This window comes from Rhinolophus sinicus, linkage group LG03, assembly GCF_036562045.2.
Source record: "Rhinolophus sinicus isolate RSC01 linkage group LG03, ASM3656204v1, whole genome shotgun sequence".
NCBI classification, from domain to species: domain Eukaryota; kingdom Metazoa; phylum Chordata; class Mammalia; order Chiroptera; family Rhinolophidae; genus Rhinolophus; species Rhinolophus sinicus.
Genome location: NC_133753.1, coordinates 64,765,988 through 64,793,752, shown reverse-complemented (window position 1 = coordinate 64,793,752; position 27,765 = coordinate 64,765,988). Strand labels below are relative to the sequence as shown.

At 53.6% G+C, this 27,765-nt stretch overlaps 2 protein-coding genes across 5 annotated transcripts in view; one reads left to right on the top strand and one right to left on the bottom strand.

Moving 5' to 3' along the window:
- PAK6 (p21 (RAC1) activated kinase 6) overlaps positions 1-21,479 on the top strand; it is a 34,067-nt gene extending 12,588 nt beyond the window's left edge. For 2 of the 3 annotated variants that reach the window (XM_019725500.2, XM_074327914.1), the window contains exons 4-11: positions 10,166-10,421; positions 11,309-11,953; positions 15,435-15,929; positions 16,054-16,187; positions 16,526-16,652; positions 16,765-16,890; positions 17,776-17,910; positions 19,879-21,479. In XM_019725500.2, coding sequence (XP_019581059.1) covers positions 10,218-10,421; positions 11,309-11,953; positions 15,435-15,929; positions 16,054-16,187; positions 16,526-16,652; positions 16,765-16,890; positions 17,776-17,910; positions 19,879-20,046 — 2,034 coding nt within the window. In that variant the 5' untranslated portion in view covers positions 10,166-10,217 and the 3' untranslated portion in view covers positions 20,047-21,479. The remainder of the gene's footprint in view (positions 1-10,165; positions 10,422-11,308; positions 11,954-15,434; positions 15,930-16,053; positions 16,188-16,525; positions 16,653-16,764; positions 16,891-17,775; positions 17,911-19,878) is intronic. The other variant, XM_019725499.2, reaches the window with a different exon arrangement.
- A 909-nt stretch (positions 21,480-22,388) lies between these two features.
- On the bottom strand, positions 22,389-27,666 carry ANKRD63 (ankyrin repeat domain 63). Of its 2 annotated transcripts, XM_019725497.2 has the most exons (2): positions 25,707-27,666; positions 22,389-25,221 (listed from the first exon to the last, which is right to left on the bottom strand). In XM_019725497.2, the coding sequence occupies exons 1-2, from the start codon at positions 26,598-26,600 to the stop codon at positions 25,000-25,002; spliced, it is 1,116 nt and encodes a 371-aa protein (XP_019581056.2). In that variant the 5' UTR covers positions 26,601-27,666; the 3' UTR covers positions 22,389-24,999. The 2 variants fall into 2 exon arrangements, with proteins under 2 accessions (XP_019581056.2, XP_019581055.2); XM_019725496.2 differs by having other exon boundaries at positions 25,081-27,665.
- Between the last annotated feature and the right edge of the window lie 99 nt (positions 27,667-27,765).

Genomic DNA, 27,765 nt, shown 5'->3' with positions numbered 1-27,765 from the left:
TACATTGTTACTTCCACAACCTTGGCCCATAGCAGGCAGCAAAGCTTCAAATGCCCCGCCCTGCCTACTGCCCAGCCTCTCCTTGTCATCACGTCTGATGCTTGTCTGGGGCAAGGCAGTGTCACCAAAGCTGTGCGCTGAATTCTTGCTTGGGAAAGAGGTTCCCGAACAGGAAGGGCGGTAGTACGCCCAGCACCTATGCTGAGCAGGCCAGCAAGCAGCCCCAGGCAGAGCTGCTGCTCAGCACGCCCCTGCCTGCCGACTAGCTTCCCAGATCTCCAACCTACTAAAATCCCTGCAGCTTTTCCGGCACCCACTGTGCGGCTTCCGCCCCGGGATGTAGATGCCGCTAGGACTAAGACATGAAGAGTTCCCAGGTGTAGGCTGTTTTGTCTGTATCTTGCCCCATTCTGGTGTTCTTTTCAACTCCTCTGACTTATTTTTCTAGCTGGGGGAGGGGAAGGGGCTCTGGTCTGTCTGTGGTCAGGTCTTTTGTGGCTTGTGCAGCATTAATTGCAATGTTGTGAGTTCGCCTCAGGCCACGTGTAGGCTGAGAATACAACATTTGGAACCAGAAGGAGCTGGGTTTGAATCCTGACTTGGCCTTTGATTCCTTAGGCAAGTTGCTTTACTTCTTTCCAAACTTTAATGTCCTCGTCTATAAAACTATCCTTCCTCATAGGATAGTTGTGAGGAGTCACAGTGATAAATGAGAAATGAGAATAGCCCAGCAGGGGGCCACCTCCCCCCACCTCCACTTGCTCATGTTTGAAAAGGTGAAGCTACCTGAGCCCTCCTCTCTTGGAGAACTTGGAGAATGATCTGGCTATATGTCAGGAGATTATGGAAGTTGCTAGAGCAAAGCAATGGGAATACAGTAAAGGCAGAGGGTCCACTGGGGGCAGATAGTGAGGTGACCCCAGGGAAGGGGCCGTTTCTGGAAGGAGACCCAGCTTCCAAGGCAGAAACTAGCACGCTCTGTACCTGTCATATGTGGTCACATGTCCATGTGTGACCCTGGACATAGGTGTTGCCTGTGGTAGAGGGAGCCTTTGCCTTGAAGCTTCCAGTCCTATCTCTTAGTAGCGGTGTGATCTGAGGCAGGTCATTTAACTTCTCTGCATATGATAGAGGAGCTTGAAGCTCGGAGTCGGAGAGATCTGGGTTTCAATCCCAGCTCCACACCTACATCTCAGACAATTACTTCTCTCTCAGCCTCGGTTTCTGCACCTGTAAAACAGAGCTCGTACTATCTGTCTCAGAGTTGTGACCATTAAGTGCACCAGTTAACAGTACATAACACAGTGCCTGACATGTGCTTTATACGTGTATATGTGTATCTTCCCTTTCTCATCTCCTCCTTCCTCTCCCCAGCTCCCTGCCTTCTTTAAAATGCACCCAGTAAAGGAGGTGTGGCCCAAGTCACAGTGGTATTATGAACATAAAGTGAAGAGGTAAACAAAATAAGAATAGAAAACTAAGGGCTGTAAAAAACAGAGAGAGAGAGAGAGAGATTGGGGACCTAATCTTGTGAGTAGGTGACTCCAGGGGTTCTTTCTGACTAGGCATTGAGGACTCTGTGATAAGACTCGGGCCTCTGCATTCAGAGACTGTTGAAAATCTGGGCTGCTGCAGAGGGGTCTGGCCTGCAGACCTCCCAGGAAGGCCATTTTTCTCTCTTCCCTTGAAGATAACCCCGTGCCCAGGAAGGCCCAGGGCTGTAGACCGACTAGGGATGGGTTTAGGATTCTAAGTACAATGAATAGAGGTCAGATGACTGGTCTGGCTTGAGCCGCTCCTGGACTGCAGCCTGAGTGTACAGGCTGGAGTTGGGCCGAGAGGTGGGCCTGAGTCAATATTGACCTTCTCCGGCTGGCCAGCCTGGCTCTTTGGCCTCTCATTCAACGGGAGTGTTGACACAAGTGATTGAACGAGCTTTATTATCATATTCTTTTCAACAACGGCCCCATTATCTCTCCTCTGGGGATTCACTGGGACCTATAGTGTGGGAGTGATTGCAGGGCGGGGAGCCCAGACATGTTGGCTTATTATGTGCACAGTGCCCTCTGCCCTGCACAATTAGCGTCTCTCTCTAGGCCAGTGCAGTGGGACAGCAGGACCTCAGAGTACGGCTCAGCGCCCTGGGGATGCTCCACACTTCAGCACAGTGACCCTGGGCAGACCTTATAGAGCCCTCAGGCAATGGCGGTGAGAGCCACAGCCTGGGTCTAGGACCCACCCACCCTGCAGGTGACAACTGGGCAGAAAAGCAAATGTTCTTCAGGCCCTTCCCCCAAGGTATTTTGGGAGCCCAGGAAAGGGTGGGGAGGGTACGATCTCTCCCCATGTGAAGAGGGGCAGATGGCAGGCCTGGACCCCTGGTGGACTTGGTGGACTTGCTCCTTGACTTGGTTTCCTAATCTGCATAATGGGACAATAACAGTCTTACCTCTCAGGCTTGTGGCTAGAAGATCTTATATGTGAAACGCTCAGCCCGCAGCCTGGTGCTTCCATCAGGCTGTCCCTGAGTGATGATTATTTAAAACACCCAAAATGGCTCCTGGAGCTAGCATAGATGCTGTTTCTCTCCTCACTGTATCTGGAGAAGCTCCCAGTGGTAAAGGAGTCAATTCCCTTGTTACCCCCTGAAATGCTGAGGCCTCGAAAGCAGGAGAGTAGGCCAAGATCACTAGCTGGAACTTAGGAACCCTGCGTCCTGGGGCCACACTGAGCCCAAGCTCAGCTCTGATAAGGCCCTGAACCTCCCTCCAGCAGAGGAAGCCCGGGTGTGCCCCCCATTCCTGCTCACTGGCACTCAGAACAGGGTCCTGGGTGCAGCTCCTCTCTTCCAGTCACCCAGAAATGGAGAAGAATCACACCAGCCTAACAGTTAGTTAACCAACATTCCGGAACTTAACCAACCAAGACCCGCCCCCTTCAGAGTAGCTGCAAACTCCTTTAAACTTGCTCTGTAGAAGCCACCTTCCCAGCCTGCAGCGCAGAGGAGGAATCCCTACCCTGGACTAAGTGTCCTTTCCTTGAAAAGAATTCGATGTGTGCAAATAGCCCAAACCCACTTAAAGCCAGGCATGGAGAGTAAGGTGGGCGACCGCTTCCTGTGAAAAGTGGAGGCTACAGGCTAGGAGAACAATTGATACTGGCTCAAGATGGGCCCCAAAGGTGATTTCCAAAGAGGACTTCTAGAAGTCCTGGAGCATGGCTGGAACAGGCAGAGTCACTCCCAAGGGTTTACCTCAAATGGCAGCACTCATTTGAATGTCTGAACTCTAGCCTGAGGTTCGAATGCAGACTTATTTCTATATAGCTCTGCCTTGGGTTTATGGGGCCCAATAGCTTGGTGGCACGGCACCCCAGGCCCTGACAGATGGCGGTCTCCTCCCAGAGGAGAAGCAGTTTGAGAGGGTGACCCACCTACTGTGGCTGCTCTGCTGACCCCGGTTGTGGACTCCAGACCAGCCAAGCCATGGTGACCCACTCTGAGGGACACCATCCAAACCCTCTATTGCTGTGGAACAAATAGCATCAGCTACAAAGCTACACCCACCACTCTCGAGCCAGGCCCACGGATTGCCTGACGTCAGGCTGAGACCCTGTAGAGGGGACCTGACCTGTTCTGGAGAGAATACACTTCTGCTGCTTCAGCAGCTTGTGTCATATACGTCAGGCCCTGACGTCACAGCCACCAACATAAGCTCTTTGGAACATTTTTACCCATCCCTTGCAGGGCAAAAATAAACCTGGTTCCAAACAAAGTGAGGGTCAGCCTGCAAGTCAGGGCAGCCCCAGCTCCCTTCGCCTCTGGCTCACAGATCAGCCCAGGAAAGAACCTAGCAATCTTGGCTGAGGGAGCTGGCCCTGGCCCACCCACTTCAACATACTCCCGTGGGTTTACTTGGGTTGCTCAGCCCTGAGATCTGAGAAGATTAACAACAGCTCTGAGCCATCAGAGTGGGCATGGTGGAGGGAGCAGGGATTTGGAACCAAATCCGGGGTCCAGCCCCAACTCAGTCATTTCCTGGTTCTGTGACCTTGGACGAGTCATTTAACCTCTCTGAACCTCATCTGGATTTGTGGATAATAATAATTCCTACCTCCCAGAGTTGTTGTGAGGAGGAAATGAGTTGATCCTCAGAAACAGCCTAGCCTATAGTAGGTACTCAAGAATAGTTACTTCCCTTTCTGTCCTGAATCTCCTCTGACATCTCTGACATGACAGTCCCAACCCTTGGGGCTCCCTGAACTCTCCCCCCACTTCTGCCCTGGGGTTTCCTGGGTGTGGCGGCCTTTTGTCCAGAAAATCTTTGCCAGGAACTGACCTGCTCCCCATTTGCCAGGCTCAGGCTGGAGGAAGCAGCCTCAGCGGGAGCTGTGCCCGGGGAGCTTCCTTTACAAACTGGTTTGGGCTGGGCAATTCCCTCCCACCACCAGCATCCCCCTCTGGTCCAGCCAAGGGCCAGCCAGCCAGAAAGTAATGTCTGCAGACAATCAGAAGAGGGAAGTTCAAAGCATTCCTCAGTCACATCCCAGCCTGGGAAGGAATCATCAGCACCTCTCTGCCCTGAGTCAGCTGAGGTGTCAGGCAGACAGGAGGTCACCCTGAGCCTGAGCTGGCGCCCTGCCTCTGTGCATTTCTACTGCAGAGTCTCAGGCACACATCACTTCCGTCAAGCTAGACAGAAGGAAAAGCAGTGACTAGTGCTCTGATTGAAAGTCATCTCCTTGCCTCCTTCCTCCTTCCTCCTTCCTTCTTCCTCTTCAGGGATATGTATCTTCTTGGAGGAAAGCTCTACCACTAGATGAATTGAGCGTGGATGCAAAGAAGTGGGACACTAGGGACAGCAACTTTAAGGGCTGGCATGGCCCGATTTGCTTTAACGCTATGGCCTCGGGGCTGATGCAACAACCACCCTCTCTCAGCCCCGGCCGGGGGCTTGGGCTTCAGTCTGAAGGTAGGAAATTGGCGTGGAAGGTGGAGACCTAGGAATGGCACATTGAGGACCCCAGTCTGGGCAGGTGTGTGGCTCTGTTGCTGGAGAGATGCAGGATGTTTGTGTCTCAGGAGTTTCACACCCAACGACTTGGCAACATTAAATACTTGAGTTGTTGAATGTCCCTTAGGAACTCAGTCTTCATGGATGACTCTTTTCTTTCTTTAAAAAGATTGTGTTTTCTTTAGAAAAGCAGCCCATCACTTTTAAGGAACATTTAAAGGAGTAGAAAACGGGGGTAGGAGGAAATCACCTGTAGCCCCACCAGTCAAACACAACAATGAATGTTTTGCTGTATTTCCTTCAACTATTCATTGCATTCAGACTGCGTTTACAAACTAATCTAGGTGAAATCTGTAGAAAGAAGCCCTACTCCTAATCTGTGCCATTAAGAACTCTGCTTTGGTGTGGGATAAAAAGAGGTTCATTCTGTGGAAAGGAACCTCACAGAATCATAAATTCCTAACTGGGCAAGTCATGGAGGGTAGTCACGACTCAGGTGTAATAAGTTCTTTAGTAAAAGGCTTATCTTTGCCTTAAACAGCCCTGGCCATTGTTTCTGTGCCTCTAGGTTAACACACTTTTGAAATGCCCCCTTTCAGACCCCTCCTTCTAAAGTGTGACAGCACATAATCTTAACTAGTTTGTAATCCAAACCTGGCCTTGCATTCTCCCACCTCATGTAATCTTCCTTAATTTCAAATGCATAAAAGAAACTGCAAAACTGTTATTCTCGGGAGCATTTGAGATCTTGCTCCCTGCCATGTGTTGTCAGTTTGGCTCAAACTCTCATAAAAATAAAAAAAATAAAAATAAAAATCTGCTTTGGATAAAGAAAACCTGGTATAGTTTAATTTGTCTCTAGGACCCAAGTGTGGACAGATTTTGGCCCCAGCAGGTCAAGGGCTCCAGGACAGCCCACCAAACTTGGGTCCTACAGACGCACACACACTGGACCCGAGGCAGGGGTTGGCCAGACATTGGGTTTCCCCCTCTCCTGCCCTCCACCACCTTTCCCACTAGCTTTATTATTTTACCTTTCACATTTAGATCCACATCATTGGAGGATGATATGAATTCATTTTTCAGGATTCTTCCTTTTTTCGTACGGATGTCTAATTGCTTCAGCTACATATATGGAAAAGGTCACCTGTTCCCCACCATATTACAAGGCCACCTTTGTCATAAATTAAGTGACCTTGTATGACTGCGTCTATTTCTGGATTCTCTCTTCTGTTCCATTGGTCTATTCATCAATCTTTGTGCCAATTCCACCCTATGTTAATTATTATAGGTTTATAATAAACCCTGATATCTAGTGATATAATCCTCCAGCTTTGGTCTTCAAGATTGTCTTGGCAATTCCTGGTTCTCTATGTTTCTCTGTACATTTTAGAATCAATTTGTCAATTTTCACCAAAATAAATATGCTGAGATTTTGACTGATTCAAATAAATTTGTAGGTTAATTGGAAATAATTGACATCTTTACAACACTGAGTCTTCCAATTTATGAACATCCTTTAATATCTTTGTTTTATACTTCTCATTGTAGAAAACTTACACATCTTTGGTTAGAGTTATTCCTGAGTATTTGACATTTTTAATGCAAAATGGTATCTGAGGGTTCCCCTCCCCCCATAACACTTCTGACATCAAATGAGAGGTTTGTTTTCCTTCCGAGACCATTTCTCCAACTCGGATAACCAATGGGCGTTCAATTCTGACGCTGACTACGTGGAGTTAGCACAGACCCCACCAGCCCAGTTCCACAAGCCGCCCCCACTTCAGATCCCAATTGCAAGTGCTGGGCCACCTGTATTTCTGACCAACTGGCTATAAATCAAGGGTTCCTATGACCCCCTCCTCAGGCTCGATAATTTGTTAGAATGTTTCATGGAAGTCAGGAAAGCACTTATTATTGCTGGTTCATTATAAAAGATGCAACTCAGGAACAGCCAGCAGGAAGAGATGCACAGGGCAGGAGCTTCCATGTCCTCTCCAGACACCTCACCATCCCAGCACCTTGATGTGGTCACCAACTCAGAATCTCCCTGAATACTGTCATTTAGGGGTTTTATGGAGGCTTCATTACATAGACATGACTAAATCATTGGCCATTGGTGATTAATTCCATCTCCAGCCCTTCTTCCCTTCCCACAGGTGGGGACGGGAGGGGCGTGAAAGTTCCAACATTCGTGTCCCTCTGGGGATTCCAAGGGTTTTAGGAGAGGTGTCCCAGGAGGAGCGGATAAGGACCAAACTTCTATTTCCCTCTGTACCACACAATCTTTTTCAAAATATCACTTTGTATTGGTTGCTGGCATGTAGACATACAATTGATTTTTTTATATTGACCTTGAATTGGAGACCTAAATTCACTTATATAATCCCAATATTTTGTATGTAGATTTTTCTGGATTTTCTATGTACACAATTATATTGTCCCAGGCAGCGTTGGCTTTGCCGCATTTTGGATGTGTCCTGGCAGCGTCCCTGTAGGTGTGACTTTCCCACTAGCTACGTGACTGGCTCTGATTTCTAAATCTCTGCTTGGCCTACCCACAGAAGCCTGGCTCACTCACTGCTTCAGCCAGCTCTCGCCCTTACCACCATAGCCCAGTCCCTAGGACTCTGCGCCATCCATCCCTCTTCCTCCTCAGGCCTTCCCTGCTGCCTCTGGAAAGAACTTGTTCTGGAATCGCTGTTGGGGCAGCCTCAGGAGGAGGGTTCTAGAGTCACTTAGATAATTTGCTAACAATGCTGTCCTGTGCCTTCTTGCAGCAAAAGCTTGGCCCTCAGGCAGGGCAGGGGAGTAGGGGAAAGGGATGTTGTGGGGGGAAGCAGTATTAACCAGCTCTTTTTTAACCCTAGGGTGTGCCCCTGTGCCTCCAGAGGAGTTCACAGAGGGAGGAGAGGGGGGATAAATGGTCTGTCTCAGAGGCTGTGAAGACAGACTGCAGGATAAAGACTCTTCTGTAGCCAAAGGCTGAGAGGGAGGAGGTCAAGTTTTACCAAACCACCAAGAGTTGACATAGTGGAGAGGTGACAAGGGCCTGAGGTCCCAGAAGTCAGGCCTGGCCCCTTGACAGGTGAATCTGAGAGGCTGGAGTTCAGCAGCTCTCCCAGACTACAGTGTTTCCCTGAAAATAAGATGTAGCTGGGCCATCAGCTCTACTGTGTCGTTTGGAGCAAAAAGTAATATAAGACCCAGTCTGATATTATATTATATTATATTATATCCAGTCTTATATTATATTAAAATAAGACCGGGTCTTATATTAATTTTTGCTCCAAAAGACACATTAGAGCTGATGGTCCAGCTACGTCTTAATTTTGGGGAAACACAGCAGTATCTGCTCACATTGCCATATCTGTAGGGCCCTGATCTTAGAGACAGGGATAGAGAGAGATAACACAGCAAGAGAAACAGCCCCCATTTACTGGGAATCTACTCATGTAATACTCCCCAAACCCTGTGAGATAATTTTATTAACCCCATTTTATAGATAAAGAACACCGAGGATCCAATCATTTAGGTAACTTGCTCAAAGTCTCCCCAAATTAGTGGGAGACTCCCTACAATTCACATGTAACTCAAGCAGGTGTATGTCATTCCAAAGTGCTTGGTCCTTGTGGGTCCTGCACAGGGGACTTTACCCAAAGGGGGTATTTGGTGGACTCCTGAACCTATAGGTCCCAAAATGTAGCTGACAATCTAAGAGATATGACATGGATTCAGCGTGATTCATGCTGGGTTAATTCTAGTGGGGAATCTGGCTGTTCGAGCCCGCTGCCTTTCTGAGTGAGCACCAACTGCCTTCCAGATCTGAGACCTACTCTAGAACCTGCTAACGTGACCAGGAAAGTGCTGTTTCCAGAGCAGGAGTCAAAAGAGCATGCCCCAGTATCCAAAGATACCCCAGATCTGTGGATAGATGAATGACCCAAGCATTCAAGAAACAAACGTGTTTATTTCTTGAAATTTGTTTCTTGAAACCTGGAAGTGACCTTTCCAGGTGACATATGAGTAAGAACCCATTAAACATATTTTACCACAATAAAGAACATTTAAAAAACAAAACAATTGAGCTGTTTTGAGCCACTTCAGACACAAAAGCATTCAAGTGGGTACCCGTGACCTTGACTTCGATCACATGTGGTCCCAGCCAGACTCCCTGAAGGCCAGACTAGAGCAACTTTTGGGAAGAGTCACTTTAGCTCCTGGGTTTCCAGTCTCCCTCTCTCAAATCCACGTGCCACAGCACTCTGAGATGTTGAGGGAGCTCACCAGAGCCTTGGACAAACCCCAAATCAGGTGAGGGAGGGAGGCTTGACTGCAAGTGATGTTTTGTACAAGACAGAGTTCTGAGACCTGAGAGAAAGGTGCCCAAGAGGACTTGGGTTCTCTCTTCCCTGGAGAGCTTTACCCCTGAGATAGCCACCCCTCAGGGCTTTCCAGAATTAGGACTAAGCACCTGGTGACCATGAGGGCCCTTTTGGGGTTCCTAGTCCTATGATAAATGGTCCCAGACGGGGCAGCATGTCTGTGACTCGGTGGGTTGTTTTTTTATGAATGTTTCATGTCATATTAACAGGTTTTCTGTTGTTGAACCATCCTGGGACAAACCCAAGTTGATTGTGATCAAACAAAAAACTTTAACGTACTATTGGATTCAACTTGCTAGTTTTATTTAGGATTTTTATTTATGTTCATAAATGAGATTGGTTCAAATTTCCCTTTTCTTGTACTGTTCTTACCTGGTAGAAGAATCAAGGTCACACTCGCTTCATAAAATGCGTTTGCTGGCTTTCTTCCCTCTTTCTCCTGTTTTTAATTCTTTGACAGCGGGATGATATTTGTAATGGGCTTTGGATCTTATAAGCACACACCCCCAGAGTCTGCCTGCTCAGCAGGGGACTTGGCACAGGCAAGGAGACAGACAGACACCTCTTCCTTGTTTATAGTCTGTATTGGCTTATCTATGGCGCTTTTGTTGTTTCTGAGACCGCTCTGCTGGGAGCTAGCCATTTCCCTGAGGCAGGACAGATAGGTGGGACACCCTGGGCCCAGCACATGGGAGCTGTGCTGGCGGGAGGGAGTCCAGAGCCTGGTGCCTCAGCTCCCATCACAGCCACCTGTGCTCCCTGGGCCAGGCTCCTGTGAAGCCCCCGCTGGAGCTCAGCCTGACCTTCCCATGCAGACACCATGTTCCGTAAGAAAAAGAAGAAACGCCCTGAGATCTCGGCCCCACAGAACTTCCAGCACCGCGTCCACACTTCCTTTGACCCTAAAGAAGGCAAGTTTGTGGGCCTCCCCCCACAATGGCAGAACATCCTGGACACACTTCGGCGCCCCAAACCCGTGGTGGACCCTTCACGCATCACACGGGTGCAGCTCCAGCCCATGAAGGTAAGATGGGTGGCGGGAATGACGGGGCCACATTCAGCCTCTTTGGCTCTCTCGCTCGCTCTGCTCTGTAGATGCCATGTTTGGCCAAACCACAAAGGCACCTGGAGGAAACTCCTAATTACCAGCTGTCAATTAGCCACTGTTTTCATTCCCTGTTAATCAGCCTCTCATTCTCTCCCTGGGTGACCCAGGGAGGAGGAGCCTGGGGAGTCCCTCTCTGCAGGGTGGTAGGGTTGTCAGATTTAGCAAATAAAAATACAGAGTGCCCAATAACATTTGAATTTCAGATAGCAACAAATTATCTTTTAGTATTAAGTGCGCCCATGCTACATTTGGACCTGCAGCCCCCGTGGGGCTGGGGGTTTAATTGTGTGTGTCAGGAAGGGTAGATCCAGGAACCTGGTAGGGGTGGGGGTCAGGGCCCTGTCGGGATTTGGAGGCCACAAAGCCAGTGTGTGTGGAAGAGAGCCCTGGACGGGTTCCTGCCTCCTCAGAGAGCTCTGCATGTCTCCCAGAAGGCTGCAGACAGCTGGGGAACATCTGCAGGCCCCAGGTGGGGTCTGGAGGCCCCCCAGTACCCCTTCATTGCCCCAAGCAGAGCTGCCCACACCATTTGGCGTGCTGGATTGTAAACTCATGGTTGCTCACCTACGGGGCTGCAAGCCCCATGAACGTGGGCCTTCTCCGTGTATTCCTGCACCAGCACAGGCCTGACCTGCCATGGGCCCTGGTAAATGACTGAAAAATCACAGCATGGCTAGATGCCACAGCAGGCAAGGTCCTTAGATGTTCCTCCCCAAGGACCCCAGGGAGACTCTGATCTGGTCCCAGGCCGCCCCCCACCACAAACAGACCCCTCCCTCCCATTCTTCTCCCCTGCCCTGCAGACAATGGTGCGCGGCAGCTCCGTACCCGTGGACGGCTACATATCTGGGCTGCTCAACGACATCCAGAAGTTGTCGGTCATCAGCTCCAACACCCTGCGTGGCCGCAGCCCCGCCAGCCGGCGGCGGGCACAGTCCCTGGGGCTGCTGGGCGAGGAACAGTGGGCCGCCAACCCCGACATGTACCTGCAGAGCCCCCAGTCTGAGTGCACTGACCCCCATGGCCTCTACCTCAGCTGCGACGGGGGCACACCAGCAGGCCGCAGGCAGCCGGAGCCACAGAACCCACGGGCCCTACCCAACGGGCTGGCCACCAAGGCGCAGTCCCTGGGCCCCGCCGAGTTCCAGGGTGCCACACAGCACTGCCTGCAGCTGGGGGCCTGCCTGCAGAGCTCCCCGCCCAGCTCCTCGCCCCCTGCAAACGCCGGGAAGCGGGGGACCAAGGCTGCCAGGCATGGAGCCGAGGAGGCCCGGCCACAGTCTTGCTTAGTGGGCTCAGCGGCGGGCAGGCCCGGTGTGGAGGGCAGCCCCAGCCCTAAGACCCAGGAGAGTAGCCTCAAGCGCAGGCTATTCCGAAGCATGTTCCTGTCCACTCCTGCTACGGCCCCTCCAAGCAGCAGCAAGCCAGGCCCTCCACCACAGAGCAAGGTAGGTCGGGGAGCGGGACTGCCCCCCGCAGCCACACAGGCAGGGCTGGGAGCTGGCCTGGCAGGTGTTCACTGAGGAATGCATGTCAGGGACACAGGCCCTGTCTGGCCGTCCCCCCTTACAGGCTCAGGTTGGGAACTGCATGAAGAACAAAATAATCAAGAAACCAGCTCCACCTCATCTGAGGATCTAGCTTGAATCAGCTGAGCCCTTGTCCTCCAAAGGCTTAGAATAGCATGTGTGTGTCTGAGGTTGCAATCCGGGTCCTTTTCTGGGGGGGCCTCAGAGGGGCTCATTGTACACCCTCCTTACATTCCTGACTGCTGGGGTGTGTCTAGGTGGACCACAGTGGTCAGCACCCTCTACAAAAGCAGCATCTTTCACCACAAGCCCAGACCTTGCCCTGCCACAGTGCCCACCCAGGCTCCAGCAGAGATAGGTGCTCCAGCACTGGGCAGGGCAGGGGCTCTCCCTGCCTCCCTCTTCTCGGACCTTCTTTCTGCCTGCACCCCTTGCTCTTCTCAGCGCTCTCCTGAGTTTGTGCAGAGGCTCCCCGGGCTGCTTCTCCCTGAGGCATTCAGCAGTGTTCCCTCCTCTAGGGACGATTCCTGCCTGCCTGCCTTCCCTTTTTTTAGGGGTGGTTTTATTTAACATTTCTGTAATGATTTATTCTCGTTTGTGTGCCGTGTGACAATCTGAAGGATTGAATTTGCCTAGGTCCAGGAGCAGCAGAAGAGCTGACGTTGGGGCTGTGTGACAGTCTCAAATGCATATATTTTCCTTATAAAAAAGGAAACAGTGAAGGGAGTCCTAACGGTGACATTTATTGGCAGGCAGAGAAGAACAGTTTTGCTTCTTACATGCCCTGTGACATCCTGTCCGTGGTGACAATAACATCCTTTCCCATTTGGCAAATGAAAAGACTGATTCAGAGAGGGTGAGACAGCCCCTAGGTGTCTCAGATGAGTCAGGGAAGGAAGGCATGAGACGGCTCTCAGCTCTCGCCTCTTAGGAAGGCTTTGGCATCTTGGCACCCACTATTCTCTAGCTCCTTCCTGAGGGTCAGGCAGAAATGAGCTTAGGTGGCAGCGTGAGGGTTGTAAGTCAGACCTAAGGCACAGCTGTGGACAGGGGCTCGAGTGATGGAGCCTCCTCTCCTGGAGGGGGACAATCCTGGGTCCTCCCCTGACAGTGATGGCGCAAATCTGGTCCAGCCTGAACATGCGGTGGGGAGTTGGTGAAGTGGCCAGGAGCCTCAGCCTTTGTCAGTCACTGCCAGCCCGAGGCATCCCAGAAAGGCTGGCTCTGGACCTTCACAGCAGCTCCCACAGCAGCTCCCACAGCAGCACTCACGCACTGATGCCCTGGGAGATCAGGTTGCCATTGGCCATGATGTGCCAGGCGTGGTTTCAGGAGACTCTGTGGCCGAGGGCTCCTGACTCAGCCCAGGCAGCTTGGCCTGTGGTCACACACTTTGGCTAAAGATCAAAAGGAGACCCTGAGTGGGGGCAGGGAGGCCAAAGAGGTAAGAGAGTTTCAAGTGTGGGGAATTTAGAAGTGGTTCCACTTAGAGGCAGAAAGGCCACGTCAGGAGACCTCAGTAATCAGCACACGTTGCTTATGTCCTTGCTGTGTATCGTGTGCTACATCATATGCCGAGGACACACAGCACCAATGGGACTAGAGCATAGGGGTCCGGGTTCAGACTGACCGGGGCTGAAGTCTGGTCTTGCCCTTTACTACTTAGTGACTCTGGGAGTTACTTAACCTCTCTGAGCCTGTTTCCTCCCCTACAAATGTGATAATAATAGTGTCCACGGGATAATAAAATAACCCACAGGTTTATGAGACTTACATGAGATAACACATTTAAGGCCCTTGTCGAGGTGGTAAGCCCTCAATAAATGACAATTATTTTTTAATGTTATGACATGGCCTCTGCCTTTGGGGCACGTAGGGTACAGCACCCCAAGCCTACGACTGGAGAGTCCAGCCCTGCCGCCATGGCCCAGGAAGGGAAAATGAAGCATCATTGTAACTCCACGCATGACTCTTCTAGTGGCTTCCTGCCCAAGAAGAGGCCTCAGTCACACAAGTAACTCCAGCATTAATCCAGAGCCCATAACAATTCAGTAATTCCACCTTTTGTTCCCCCCCTTTCCCTTTCTTGGTGTGGCTTGGCAAGTTTCATCTCGTCCTTTCCTGTGGCTACATTAAGTAAAAGTTCCCTTCTTATGGACACAGGCAGCAGAGCCAACGAAGGGACGTTGGGACCTGCCTCTGCTGAGGTGAAAACCAAGCATGGCCCCACCACCCCCATGTCCCACGCCTCAGGCCATGCCAGTACTGGGCTCTCCACTCTCTACCAGCAGGTGCACCCATGCACATGTGTGACCCTATACAAGGCCAGGGGTTGTGGTGGGGGCGGGAGCCCTGAAATCTGGGGAGCGGGTGCTAAAGAGGTGGGAAAAGCTCTTACTGAGCCTGGTGGGTCCATGGTCCAGACTTGGGGTCCCCGAGCAAGCAGCCCAGCCCAAGCTGACTCCTTGAGATTTCCTTGATTCAGCTCTAGGAATCAGGACCAGGAGCCACTGGGCCCCTAGACAACCACTTGGTGATGAAGTTCTGAGAACGCATCTCTGTGGCCCCTAAAGTGTCCTCTCTTAGGTTATGTAGTGCCCTCTCCAGGGGTCCCTTTTAAAAACACATTTCCTGGCAAGGCTGGCAGGAGGACTTGGGCCTGGAAAGGCCCAGGCTGCCACTTCACTCCACCTTCTCTTCCTCATCCTCAGGATAGGCCCTGCCTTCCCTTCCTTGTGGGGGGGTCATCAGTCAGGAGTTTCGTGCTTGGGAGCAAGAGGAGGGGGCTTCTCTGGGGAGCCCTTAGAAAACCTCTCTGGGGTCCCTGGCCCCAAGGCTTGGGTTTGTCTGGACCCGCCCTTCTGACCCCAGATCTTCCCAGTACCAGATCCCCAGCTCAGGGGGAACCTTAGAACCCCCAGATGGTAACATGGCTCTGTGGTCCTCTGCGGGGGACATAACAGGGCTTCTGTCTGTGTGGGCCCTTGGGTGGGGAAGGCATGGGAGCGACTGCCTCTGACCCAGATTCCCCGTGCAGCAGAGGGCGGGCTGCCTCCCTGTGGCCTCCCTGGGGTCTGGCTGTCCATTACCCATGAAGAAATACCCAGCACAAGGACACCCCGGGGACTGTGCTTTCTCTGTCTTCCCAGGAGCAGGTGGAGTGGATGTAAAGAGCTCTTGTTTGGCCTGCTCCCCTGGGAACAGTGGGGGCTGGTTTCCCAAGCAGGTCTATGGTTTGGCGTCAGTTCCATTAGAAAATCTTTGCTCATAGCCTCCTCCGTTTGGTCTGATGCCCTGACCCTGCCCATGTCCAGAGGTCACAGCAGCCACCCCCTGTCTGTGGGAAGGTTGCTCCAAACACTGGCACTGCCAAACCTCTTTCCATTCTTCCTCCCTGCAGCCCAACTCATTCCGACCGCAGCAAAGAACCTCCCCTGCGAGCCTGGTGGTCAAGGCCCAGTCCTTGCCTTCAGACCAGCCCATGGGGACCTTCAGCCCTCTGACCACCTCAGATACCAGCAGCCCTCAGAAGTCCCTCCGCAGAGCTCCAGCGTCTGGCCCTCCTCCGGGCCGGTCTTCACCAGCGGGCTCCCCCCGCACCCGGCACGCCCAGATCAGCAGCAGCAACCTGCACCTGCCCCAGGACGCTGCAGTGGCCAAGGGAGCCCTCGCCACTGAGGACACAGGCGTTGTGACCCACGAGCAGTTCAAGGCTGCACTCAGGATGGTGGTGGACCAGGGTGACCCCCGGCTGCTGCTGGACAGCTACGTGAAGATTGGCGAGGGCTCCACAGGCATTGTCTGCCTGGCCCGGGAGAAGCACTCAGGCCGCCAGGTGGCCGTCAAGATGATGGACCTCAGGAAGCAGCAGCGCAGGGAGCTGCTCTTTAACGAGGTGGGAGGAGAGGGCTGACAGGGGCGGGCATTTGGGCTGGGCAGTGGGCACGGAGCCAGGCTGGACAGGTGTGAGCAGGGGCAGTGGGGACGGCCCAGCACTCAGGCACCCCTCCCGCCCCCAGGTGGTGATAATGAGGGACTACCAGCACCTCAATGTGGTGGAGATGTACAAGAGCTACCTGGTCGGCGAGGAGCTATGGGTGCTCATGGAGTTCCTGCAGGGCGGGGCCCTCACGGACATCATCTCCCAAGTCAGGTGGGCAGCTGGAGGGCGGGGCCCCTGGCACTGGCTGCCCCCACCATTGCCCTGGCTGGGGTCTCAGGCAGCCTCAGGCCCAGCAGACTTGGGGGGCCTATCAGATCGTCCTGAGTGCCCACTGTCTGTTTGGGTTAATAGACCCAGGAGTCTCAGGGGAGGGAGGACAAGGTGGCCCCCATTTCCACCAGGGCTCTGTCCTGACTGGGCTCCTGTACACATTGCCCAGGGCTTGCGGAGCCCAGTACCAGGGGCACCTCCTCTCCCAGCCCATCTGCCCTGCAACCCAGCCAAAGCTAACATTCTCTTCCGCTGGTGACCCTGCCCTCCCTGTCCAGGCTGAACGAGGAGCAGATCGCCACTGTGTGTGAGGCCGTGCTGCAGGCCCTGGCTTACCTGCACGCCCAGGGTGTCATCCACCGGGACATCAAGAGCGACTCTATCCTGCTGACCCTCGATGGCAGGGTAGGGCCCTCCGCACCCTGGCACAGCGATGCCCCCACTTCCCTGTTCCCAGCACAGTTCCTCCTCCTGGTTCACCATTCACTCCCCCTTTTCCCTCTCACCCCAACCCCAGGTGAAACTCTCGGACTTTGGATTCTGTGCTCAGATCAGCAAAGATGTCCCTAAGAGGAAGTCCCTGGTGGGAACTCCCTACTGGATGGCTCCAGAAGTGATCTCCAGGTCTCTGTATGCGACCGAGGTAACCGCTCACTCCATCCCCCAGTCCTCCCGGAAGAGGCTTGGGAACACATGACTCTTCCACTTTTGCCACCTCCAAAGGCCCCTCCAACCAAAAATAGCCCTGGTTCTCAGGTTCCCACTTAGTTAATACCTTACCCAACTGCCCACTGTCCCCTCTTGGATGGGTCTACTCTTGCCTGTGACTTAGCTGCAACAAACTCATCCCCAAAATACTCCACACCCCCCGCCAGCTCAAGAGCAGGGTGGGGTATGGCCAGGCTTCCCCATGTGTAATGGCCTTTCTCAGAGAGTGGCTGACAGCTGTGTCCCTAGGCAATGGTCATTTATGCAGGAAGTAACTGACTGTGGGGACAGAGCCAGGAGTGCAGTTTCCAGGCTCTCAGCCTCAAGTGGAAAGGTGCTGGCTCGGTAGTAGATGGACATCAGCTGTGGCTAGTTGGCCATCAGCTGTAACCAGTGAGCCATTGGCCACTGATAAAACTGCCATGGCTACACTAGCAGAAAATGGGGGCTAGCAAGCACGGATTGCAGTTGGCACGGTGGAGTGCAGTTAGCAAGGGGTCGGTTGGCAGACAGAAAAGCAGACAGCAGGTCGCACGTCATGTGAACCCAGCCTCCAGTGAGACCATAGTGGTATGACTCCCCTACCTATGGCTCCGTAGGTGTTCCTTTTTGACCTCGCCACATCCTGCATTCTTATGTGGGGAGCGGAAGCAGAGACCCCACATGCCACCCTGCATGACACTGACCACAGGGTAGGTGGCCAGGAAGGAAGCCAACTCACCAAGGACAACTGGAACAGCTGCTCGCCTCCCTTTGCAGCATGCTGCCACCAAGGGGCCAGACTCTGGCCAGTGGAATCAGGGATATTCTCCTCCTGCAGGTGGATATCTGGTCTCTGGGTATCATGGTGATAGAGATGGTGGATGGGGAGCCCCCCTACTTCAGTGACTCCCCAGTGCAAGCCATGAAGAGGCTCCGGGACAGCCCCCCACCTAAGCTGAAAAACTCTCACAAGGTCAGTCGGTACCCAAGGTATGACTCTGCAGACCCCCTTCTTCCTGAGGCTTATAGGACCAGAGCCTGGACTCCCAGGCGCAGCCTCTCCCTTTCACAGAAGCCAGATAGTCTAGGCTCCTGGAAAAGGCTCCTCTTTCTCCACACAAAACCTGCACCTGCGTGTGGAGCCACATCAATGTACAAACTCCCACGGTCACTCTGACAAGTTTCCACCTGCAAACAATTGACAGGAGCCCAACAGAAGGGAAAGTAAGATTGTCAGGAATTCCTGATGTCCTCAGGAGGAATCTAGAGGAGTTAACTGGGCAAGAACCCCTCCACCACATCTGTCAGGGGAGCCATGGCAGTGTTCCCAGTCTGTCGCAGAGTGGCTTGTCCTCTATCAGTGCACATCCTGACCACATCTGAGTCACAGTTTTTTCCTTAAAACGTGTGTGTGTGTGTGTGTGTGTGTGTGTGTGTGTGTGTAACCCTTTTCTACCAAATCCACTCCCAAACCAGCAGGTCTTACCTGTGGATATCCCCTAATGGTGGCCAGGTCAGCACAGGGCTGCAAGACAGTACTGCCATCTGGTGGCCATAGTGAGAAATGTCCCAAAGGGTTGAAGCAATCCCTAAATGGCAAAATAGTTGTGTGCCCCCCAACACAGCAGGATGGGAGGACAGACAGAAAACACTTTCTGAGACAACTGGTGCTTGGAGACCACTGCTGATTCCAAGAACAGCAGACGAGGGAGATTTCCAATAGACTAATTCCCCAGAGGTTGTAGCCTTCTGTAACAGCCTAAGAGTCAGTCTCATCCCAAGGTATTGGCTCAAAATGAACCAATAACTTAGACTCTGAGGCTTAGATCAATAAAGAAATCTTCCTGTTCAGGTCCCACCATGTTAATTTCTATTTTTAAAAGAACACTTCTTCATCCCTGACCTCTTTTTTATCTTCACTAAAGCTCTATGTGGCAGACAGGAAAAGCACATTTTATAATTAGCCCATTTTGCAGATGAGAAAACTGAGGTCTAGAGAAAATTGCAATTTTTCCCAACATCAAGGATAGACTCAGGACTGAATCTGATATCAGTCTCACCCCCCTTTCCACAGAGCCCCAGAGCCTAAATGCTGAGAGCTCAGAGAAGCAGAGTGTAGAATGGGCTGTATTTGGAGCCCAGCTCCCCAGTGCTCCAAACATCCTAATTCTGTTGCTCAGGAGCAACCCCTAGAGGCGAGCTGGCCACTTTTCCTGGAATGAAGCTGACTTTCTTTACGTACTTGATGATCCAAAATGTGCTGAGCCTGGGAGGAACCAGGAAGTAAGAAAAGAGAGAATTTAACACGTTGCATACGGCGGGATTTAAATCCCTCATACCCCTCTGTTCCGGCAGGTTTTTAAAAGAAACTACTTTAAAATGCACTCTTCTCTTTAAAGCGTAAATGCTTCTATGTCATTTATTATTTTTCTATGGAATTTTTTAGGATTTACTCACCTATGATGTTAGTAATCCCTCCTGGTGTGATACTGCAGAAAGCAGCTTCCTTTGTGCAGTGGGACACGGCAAAAATTGCATATGTACCGAGTTTCACTTCTCACTTTTTTTGATGCGCACACTTTACACACCCGTGTGTGATATTTTTTCTTTCCTCTTCCCACTATGGGCTCCAGATGATGCATGGCCAAATCTCCCGAGAGCCTGGCCGGATTGTCTTCCTTGGGGGCCCGCTGCGTAGGCACTTTCACAGCTGGTTCCCTATCGCCACTCGTCTCACCTCCCTGTCTTGGCCTCTCACTGCTCTCTACCCAGTCTTTTGAAATTCTTGTTATCCGTCCTTAACGCATGGCTCAGAAAAAACACACGAAGATTCTTGTGATCCGTACGCAACATGTTAACACTTTCAAACGATGGTGGGGCCAGGAAGATGAATAACAGTGACTACCAACTGTGGCTTCCTCTCACTGCCCTGTCTCCACAGGTGTCCCCAGTGCTGCGAGACTTCCTGGAAAGGATGCTGGTGCGAGACCCCCAGGAGAGAGCCACAGCCCAGGAGCTCCTGGACCATCCCTTCCTGCTGCAGACGGGACTACCAGAGTGCCTGGTACCCCTGATCCATCTCTACCGCAAGCAGACCTCCACCTGTTGAACCCACCCCCAGAGTGCACCTGCCACCTGTGCCCACAGGCAGGGGACACTGGGCAACCAGCTTGCCGACAGGGCCTGCCTGCCTCATTTTCTCAGTATTCTCTCCAAAGATTGAATGTGAAGCCCCGCCCCCACCCTCCTGCCCCTCAGCCCATTGGGCCAGGCCGGACCTGCCCCTCAGTCTCTCTCCCCTCCAAGAGAGTCCCCAGTTGCCTTTGGGATGATGGAGACCCCTTCTTCAGGATGACCCTTTGTTATTTGCACAGGGATATTTCTAAGAAACACCAAGACCAGCACTTCTGGCCACTGTAGCCAACACAGCAGAAAAGGCTGCTGCAGTTTTTTTAAAGGCAGTTGTATACAAGCATCCCAGGCCACCCATCAGGGCGGAGGGCCTGTCTTCACCAGGATACTTTCTGTTCTCAGCTCCAATTCCAAACCCTGGGAACTCAAGAGGGCCACAGGGAAGGGTTTAATTGCCTGAATCTGTCTTCTTCCCTTGTGTCTGACTTCCTGAAGACACAGCCCCACCTGCACCTGCTTCCCGACCCACCTGCACTGACAACACACAACACTGGTATGCACAGCATGCTCAGAGACCACGGGAGGCCACAGGAAGGGGAGGGGCATTTTCTGGGTAAAAGAAACAATAGGGTTGGTAAAAGAGCTGTTACTTTACAGGATGCGTATACTCACGTGTGTGTGTGTGTGTGTGTGTGTGTGTGTGTGTGTGTGTGTAAGCAGAGGAACGTCACTCTGACAGCCTGGCCCCATCTGTGAGGCTTGCCCATCCTCTCTCCCACTAAGTTCTGCACTGAAGGGACCTGCTTTCTTGGCCTGGCTTCCCACCTCTGAAGTCCCAGGTTGCCACCTGACCAGTGAAGAGGTCTGTATTGAGTCTAACACATCCTGCGGACGGGGCAGGCTTCTGAGTTTCTCCTATACTATGGAGTCTGAGAGCCCAAGAACCAGAAGGGTGAGGAAACAAACGCTGTTTTACTTGTGAGCTTCATCTCAATAACCAGGTCATCAGGAACCCTTTTCAAAATCCTGGTCTGGGGGAGGGGGACCAGCTTCCAGGGTTCCATGTTGTCGAGAGAAGGGGCACCCCATCACCCCATTTGTGCAAACCACCTGCCTCTAGCTGCCTCCTCAGACACCTGTCTCCTGTCCTCCTTCCTTCCCTACCTTCAGGGCTGTTGTGAGACAGGGAAGCCCAGGGAAGAACTCCAGGTGTCTGGACCCTATCTAGATCATATTTTTAGATTCCTCTGCTCCCCAGTGGCCTGCTCTGGAGCAAAACAAACAGAAAAACTGCAAGGACTTTTTTTTTTTTAAGGGTCAGAATTTTAAAAACAAAAGCATCTTCCCTAGAAACTTTTGTGAATTGTTTGCACTTGTGCCTGTTTTAAATTAAACTGAGTGTTCAAAACCTCTGGACCTCCTATTGTCTCTGGGAATAGAGCCAGGCCATCTTCGAGCTGGACACCCTGTAGTGGGTGTCTGGTGGGGCCCGCCCTCCTCCCCACCATGAGCTCTCCAGTGGCCCCTCTAGTCCACAGAAATCCCAGCTCCCTGGTGGTATCCCTGGTGGACCCAAAATGAGGGCAGTGAAGGAGGGACACAGGACGTGAAAGACCCTTGGGTCCGAAAGAGCTGAGAAATAGGGCTCCCTCCCAGGGGAAAAGAGCCCGGCCAGGAAACCCAGGACTGTGCATCATCATGCTTGCAGGTGCCACATGGGTTCTTGGGGAAGTCACCTGGGCTGACAACCACTTTCTGCAGCAGCTTCTCCCTTCCCTGGTTTGCTTCTCACTCCCTGGAAAGTCAGAGCATACTCGCCTCAATAGGAAGGGGCCTGGAACTGCTTCCTGTGAGAAAGCAGTCTCTGTTTCAGTTCTCAGAACTGAGGGAGACAGTGAGGAGTTGTGAAAGAGCAGTGCAGTGGCTGGAAATCAAGAAACCTGGGTTCTAGTCCTGGGGGTGGGGGAGGTGGATAAAATTATCCTTAAACTTCTAGCTCTGACACTGATTCCAGTACTTCCTTCCGGAGAGCACCTCCTACCCACTAACCATGGGCTCACTGAAACCTTGAGGAGCAAGGAATCATGCATACCTTCTCCTGCTCCCCAGAGCTTTCACGCCTAGATAGCTGACCTGGTCCGAGGGTCCCAGTCTCACCAACTCAGTCAGAAACAGCACCTGAGTCTTACCTTCTAGATGGATAGAGCCTGGGATAGAGGCTGAAGGAAGGTGGAACCTTCCCAGGAAACCAAGTGCACTCTTCCACCTCTGCAGAAGGAGCCCAGGGTCAGGAGTGGTTGGTAAGGCAAAAAGAGGCTATTTCTCGCAACTGAGCAAGACTGGATTTATTAACAATCCTTCTGAGTTCTAATAGTCCTTCCACCACACAGGGTCATTCCAAAAGCATATGTGTATGTCATTCAGCCTCACACAGACCAGTGCTGAGTTGGTACTGAGCTCCAGTGGCATGGGTGGCTCTTCACAGCGACGAAAGCAACAAGAGTTGGAAAAGCAAAATGTTTAGAAAAGTCTCTTCTAAAGTGGAGAGAGCGAGAGAGGACCCCAACCCCAACACCTTGGGGTTGACAACGAGAGGAAGTTCAGGAGAGCGAAATGTGGTGAAACGTTTAAATTCTGCACAGAGCTGGGCCTGGTAAGAAATCTGCAAGAACAGCAAGTCAGTCAAACACACAATTAAGTTCAGACAGAAACAATCTGCTGTGGTTTTTTTTAGAAACATCACTTTCAACCACTGAGCCTTTGGCAGCTCCATGGAGAGGAGCAATCGTGGTTGTTTACCCAATAAAGAGAGCCCAATGTGACATTCAACCAGAAAGCCCTATGTCACAACACTTGAAAGATGACAGCACCTTCAGCACAACGTGCAACCCAGACCTCATGGTGTTCTGAAAAAGCCAAAATACTTGTATTCTTACACCATTAAAAACTTCATGAAAATTAAACACAGTTGGAAAGGGAGTGAGCAAGCAAGGATCAGAAAAAAGGAGTTTGCACTTGAGGTATCCAATTACCCCCATCCCACCCCAGATACTCTCCCTCTGGCTTTTCAGGCCCTTCTGTATCGTTCACGCACCATCCAGACAGTGGGACTAAGGGGAGGCAGAAGTCTGAGGAGCAAGGAGTGGGGGAAGGGCAAACACCCCCAGAAACGAAAGCAAAACTCATCAGAAGAAAACTGTGTAATGAGTAGGTCCCAAGGTTCAGAAATCATAAGGAAGGGGTTGGAAGCTCTAATTTTTCAGAAGACAGCAGGACCTCTCGGGACACACAGCCTTAGCTTGGAAGATCTTGGGGTCCTTAGTGAAGGGTCTGGGCTCCTGCTACCCCAAATGTGAATTTTTTATTCATTGTCCCTCCCTTCACTGCTATGAAATGATTTCAAGTATCAGGATTTAATATACTACAAGAGTTAGAGGATTCCATTGGTAAATGCACACGGAGGGAGAAGTACACAGCGGTGATCCCAAATGAAACCGTAAGTCGGAACTCCCAGCCAGGGTGCAGCGAGGAAGAGCGCAGTGCTGCCACCAGGGGGCACCAGAGATCGCGTCCAGTGTGGGGGCCCTAACGGCCTCGCGGGCCAGGAGGGGTGGAAGGATTGGGGAGGTGTCTGACACCTACACCAGGCCCGCTCCTGATCACCCACCCCTCACCCCCAGGCCCAATTTCTCTGCACAGGTCATTCTCTCTCTAGGCAGTTCCCGTAGAGTTACTGGTGAGAAACCTTCCGTTCTGCAAAGATGTAATAGATCGACGTCTTCAAAAGACCACAACGCAGGTGGGTGAGTTGGGTGCACGCTCAACCTTCGGGATTCACAGCAACAGCCCCCACACTCTGCAACCACGCAGGCTTGGCGCTCAGATACATGTGCTGGCGCTTCCGAAGGGTCCTAGGGTACGCAATTCATCAGACCGCTAGTTCCCCCACGTTAGGTCGGCACAAAGGAGGAGACGACGGGAGGGAGGGAACGAAGGACCAGGCAGGGAAAGGGCCTTTAACCACCTCTCCGCAGTTGCCTCTGACTCACTAATCTGCCCAGTAATGACGCTGGGCTGGGCCTGCGTCCCACGTGTCGGGCAGAGGCAGGGGTCCTTGGTCCCGACCTCTAGCATCCATCATCCGCCCGACCCTCCGTTAACCGCCCAGCAAGAAGCTAGAGCCGTTTAACAGCCCTCTCCCAGCTCTCGCCAGAGTTTGATGTAATTTAAACCCGGACCTGCTGCTCGTGTGGGCTTCCGACTCCCGCGCGCCGCGGTTTAACGTGGCAAACACTTCAGTCAATTATCCCCCTCGCGGAGCTTCTATTTAAAGAGACATTGTCAAATTCTTAAGCCTCGGATCAGACCTGCTGCTTTCTGCTTCATATACAAAGGCTCAAAAGACGAGTTCTTTGAGGATTGGAAGAAGTACAATTAAGCAAAGCCTTCGCAACCGTTCCACCCTGCAGGAGCACCCACGTGCGGGATGGGGGAGCTGGGAGGCGATGGGGGTGGGGAAACACTAACTCCTTTCCACTTCAGTGAGAGGAAGTAAGGCTGGGCCAGGAGGGGTGAGACCTCAAAGATGGTACTCAAATGCAACCGAGCCCGTGGATTGGCTGGGTAGGGGTTGGTGTGGGCCAATAACCCCACATTGTCAATTAAGTTGAATCCTGGGTGGGCCTGGGTAAGCTGTAATTACCCAGAAGCTGGTTCAAGGGACAACTGGTGTTCAACACCGGGGGCTCTCCCATGTCCAAAATATGCTTTCATTGCCTTGAGGCAGGAGTTTTTCCCCAGAAAACTTAACCTTCACATTCTTTCCTAATCAGCCCTCCTGTCCAGAAAAGCTCTAAGGCAGGTCTCAGTCCCCTTCTCCAACCCGCACGGGGAAGGGAGACTTAGGTCGTGTGTTGCATGATTGTCAGCATCACTGGGAGGGAAGGGGGGATAGGCCCTTGTTCTGCAAGTCCGCTCTTCTGCCCACCTGACTGCCAGGTGTGGAGAAACCCAGAAACGGGAATGAGACCGGCAGGAGCCAGCCAGACTCAGGACTGAGCCTTAGGCAGAGGAAAGGAGATCCATCTTCCTGGCTGGAAGCCCGTGGAACCATTTCTTCTACTCCTCCCCTTTCCAGGACAGGAAAGGCAGGCTGTAGGGAAGGTGAGAGACTTAGGCAGAAAATACCAAAAATACCAACAAGCACAAAAAATAAATAACAGGGGTCTCTTTCAGAGAGAGGGCAACTCGCCTTGGCAGTGGGGACAGGTTCTAGGCTCATGGGGGGTAGGGAAACTGCCAGGGAAATAAGGGACCTGGAAAAAAATCCCAGTGGAGCAGAGACAGAAAGGTGCAGGGAACGGGGCTCATCCTCCACGCTATTTACCGCTGAGCGTGCAGCAACACGGCCTCCGTGCCTGACTGCCAAGGCTGGGGCCCAGGCACCGAGTGGGCCAGAGCGTTGGCCTCTAACTCCGGGCCGCTCTCCGGGCCTGGTGCCTCCCCAACTAGGCTGGGGATGTCTGGAGCTGTGGAGCGTCGACGCAAACCCAAGCGGCCAGAGCCGGGGCCGCCCTCGGGGTGGGGGCTAAGGCCAACCGGGGCTTGCACTAAGGTTGGGGGCGTTCCCTCCAGCACCTCATGCGAACGCCATCTCCCGGTCCCCGAAGACTGGGGCGAGTGTGGTCGAGCCATCAGGGCTCCCGCCCGCAGTCGAGCCGCCTCCTCTTCTGTCACTGCACCCAGAGCCAGACTCATGCTCCGGCCTAACTCGGGCCGCTCGTTGCCCTGCGCCCGGTGCCGGCCCGAACTCTTGCCCCCTGAGCCAGCCTCGCCGCCGTGACCATGGCCGCCGGCCGCTCGCGCAAAACGCGCCAGGAGAGGTCGCGGTAGGCGGCGGGGGCTGGGTCGTCGGCGCTCGGGGCTGGGCGCGGGAGCCGGATGGCCAGGGGGGCTGTCGGAATTGGAGCCCCGGGCCGCCGCGGCGGCGGCCGCGCGGCCCCAGGGCCCGGTGAGGGCCTGCACGCAGGTTCCGTGGCCGCGGGCGGCGGCCAGCTGCAGGGCTGTAAGGCCCGCACGGTTGGTGCGGTCGAGGCGCAAACCGAGTCGGCGGAAAGAGCGCACCAGAAACTCGAGCACCGCCCCATGGCCGCACGCCGCGGCCCACATCACCGGACTGTTGCCTGCCGAGTCGGCCGCCTCGGGGTCGCCGCTGAACTGCACCAGCAGCTGCACGGCGTCCAGGTGGCCGCGCTCGCACGCTAGGCTGAGCGCCGTGCGTCCGCGCTCGTCCCGCAGGTTTACGGCCGCACCCTGCTCCAGGAGTAGTCGCACGAAGCGGGCACGCAGCGCGGGGTCTGGCAGCCCCACGGCCACCATGAGAGGCGTGCGACCCTGCTCCGCGCGGCAGTCGATGATGCTGCGGTCCAGCGCATCCAGCACAAAGCGGGCCAGGTGCACTTTGCCCGCCTGCATGGCCTCCAGGAAGGTGCGCGTACCCGCTCGGGGGCACAGGTCTTTGGGCTTGAGCATGGCCCCTGCTACCGCGCTCAGGCAGCCAGGCAGTTCCGCAAGGGGGCGCCCCTGTTCCGGTGCCCCGCCGGGCTCTGGACCTCGCGGGTACTCTGGTGTGGCTCCCTCTGCGCGTGGGCGGCTGCGACCAAGGGTCCTGAGCTTCCCACTCTTGTCCCCACGCGGCTCCCGCTGCCCCGCCGCTCCTGGGCCGCACGCCTGGTGAGTCTCCGCTCCTTCCCTGGGCTTCCCGCCTGCCTGGAGGTGTAGGTTGCTTGCTACTCCGCGCTCTGGCCGGCCACAAGGCGACGGGAGCCGAAACTCGGCCCCCTCCTGACTCTCCCGCTGCTTTCCTGGTGTCCGGCGCCCCTCAGTCACTCGTGGCCTGGAGCCGCGCCACTCACCCGCACCCGGGGCAGCCCCCACTCCCCTGCTGAGACGGTGGCGCCCGGCGCCGCGGCTCCTCAAGCTACTGGCGCCGCTCCTCCGCCTCCTCCCCACTTGCGGGGGCCGGGCCACACTAGGGCGCTTGCTCCTTACTTGGGGGGCTCAGCGGCTCGGGAGCAGCTGTGCGCCTGGTTACCTGGCTTTATAGCCTCGGGGGTCTCCATGGCAATGGCTGTCCTGGAAGCAGGCTGAGCTGTCAAGGCAGAAACTACCTGGGCGGGGGACACCGACCCGGACCCCCACTCCTTCGTGGGCCCCGATGTCGGAGATCGACTCCTCCTCCGCGCTCTCCTGGGGCTGAGGCGGCGGTTGCTGGGCGGGAGCTGCTTGCTGTGGGCCACATGCACCCGACCGGGCCAATCCCAAAGTCACAGTCTTCTCTCCCCGCCCTCCGCCCCCACCGGAGTCGGTGCCCTAGGCTCCTCAGAAACTGGCGGGACCTCGGGTCCGTCGGGGAAGACTGAGGGCTGCCCTCAGCGGTCCGGGTGGAAGGAAATTGGACCCCATGAGAGCAGAAATGGACCATAAACGACCTAAGGGTGGCGGGGGTACCTGCGCTGTGCTCGAGGTCGGGGCGCTCAATCTGGCTGGGAACTGCTACTCGAAATGTCGCGAACCAGGCACTCACACACAATTGTTCCTCCTGCACAGGCTCACCGGAGCCGGGGGGTGGGGTGGGGTGGGGGGGAAGAGTGCGTTCTCCAATCTCAGACGTCTCCAACCCCGACAAGTCTCCCGC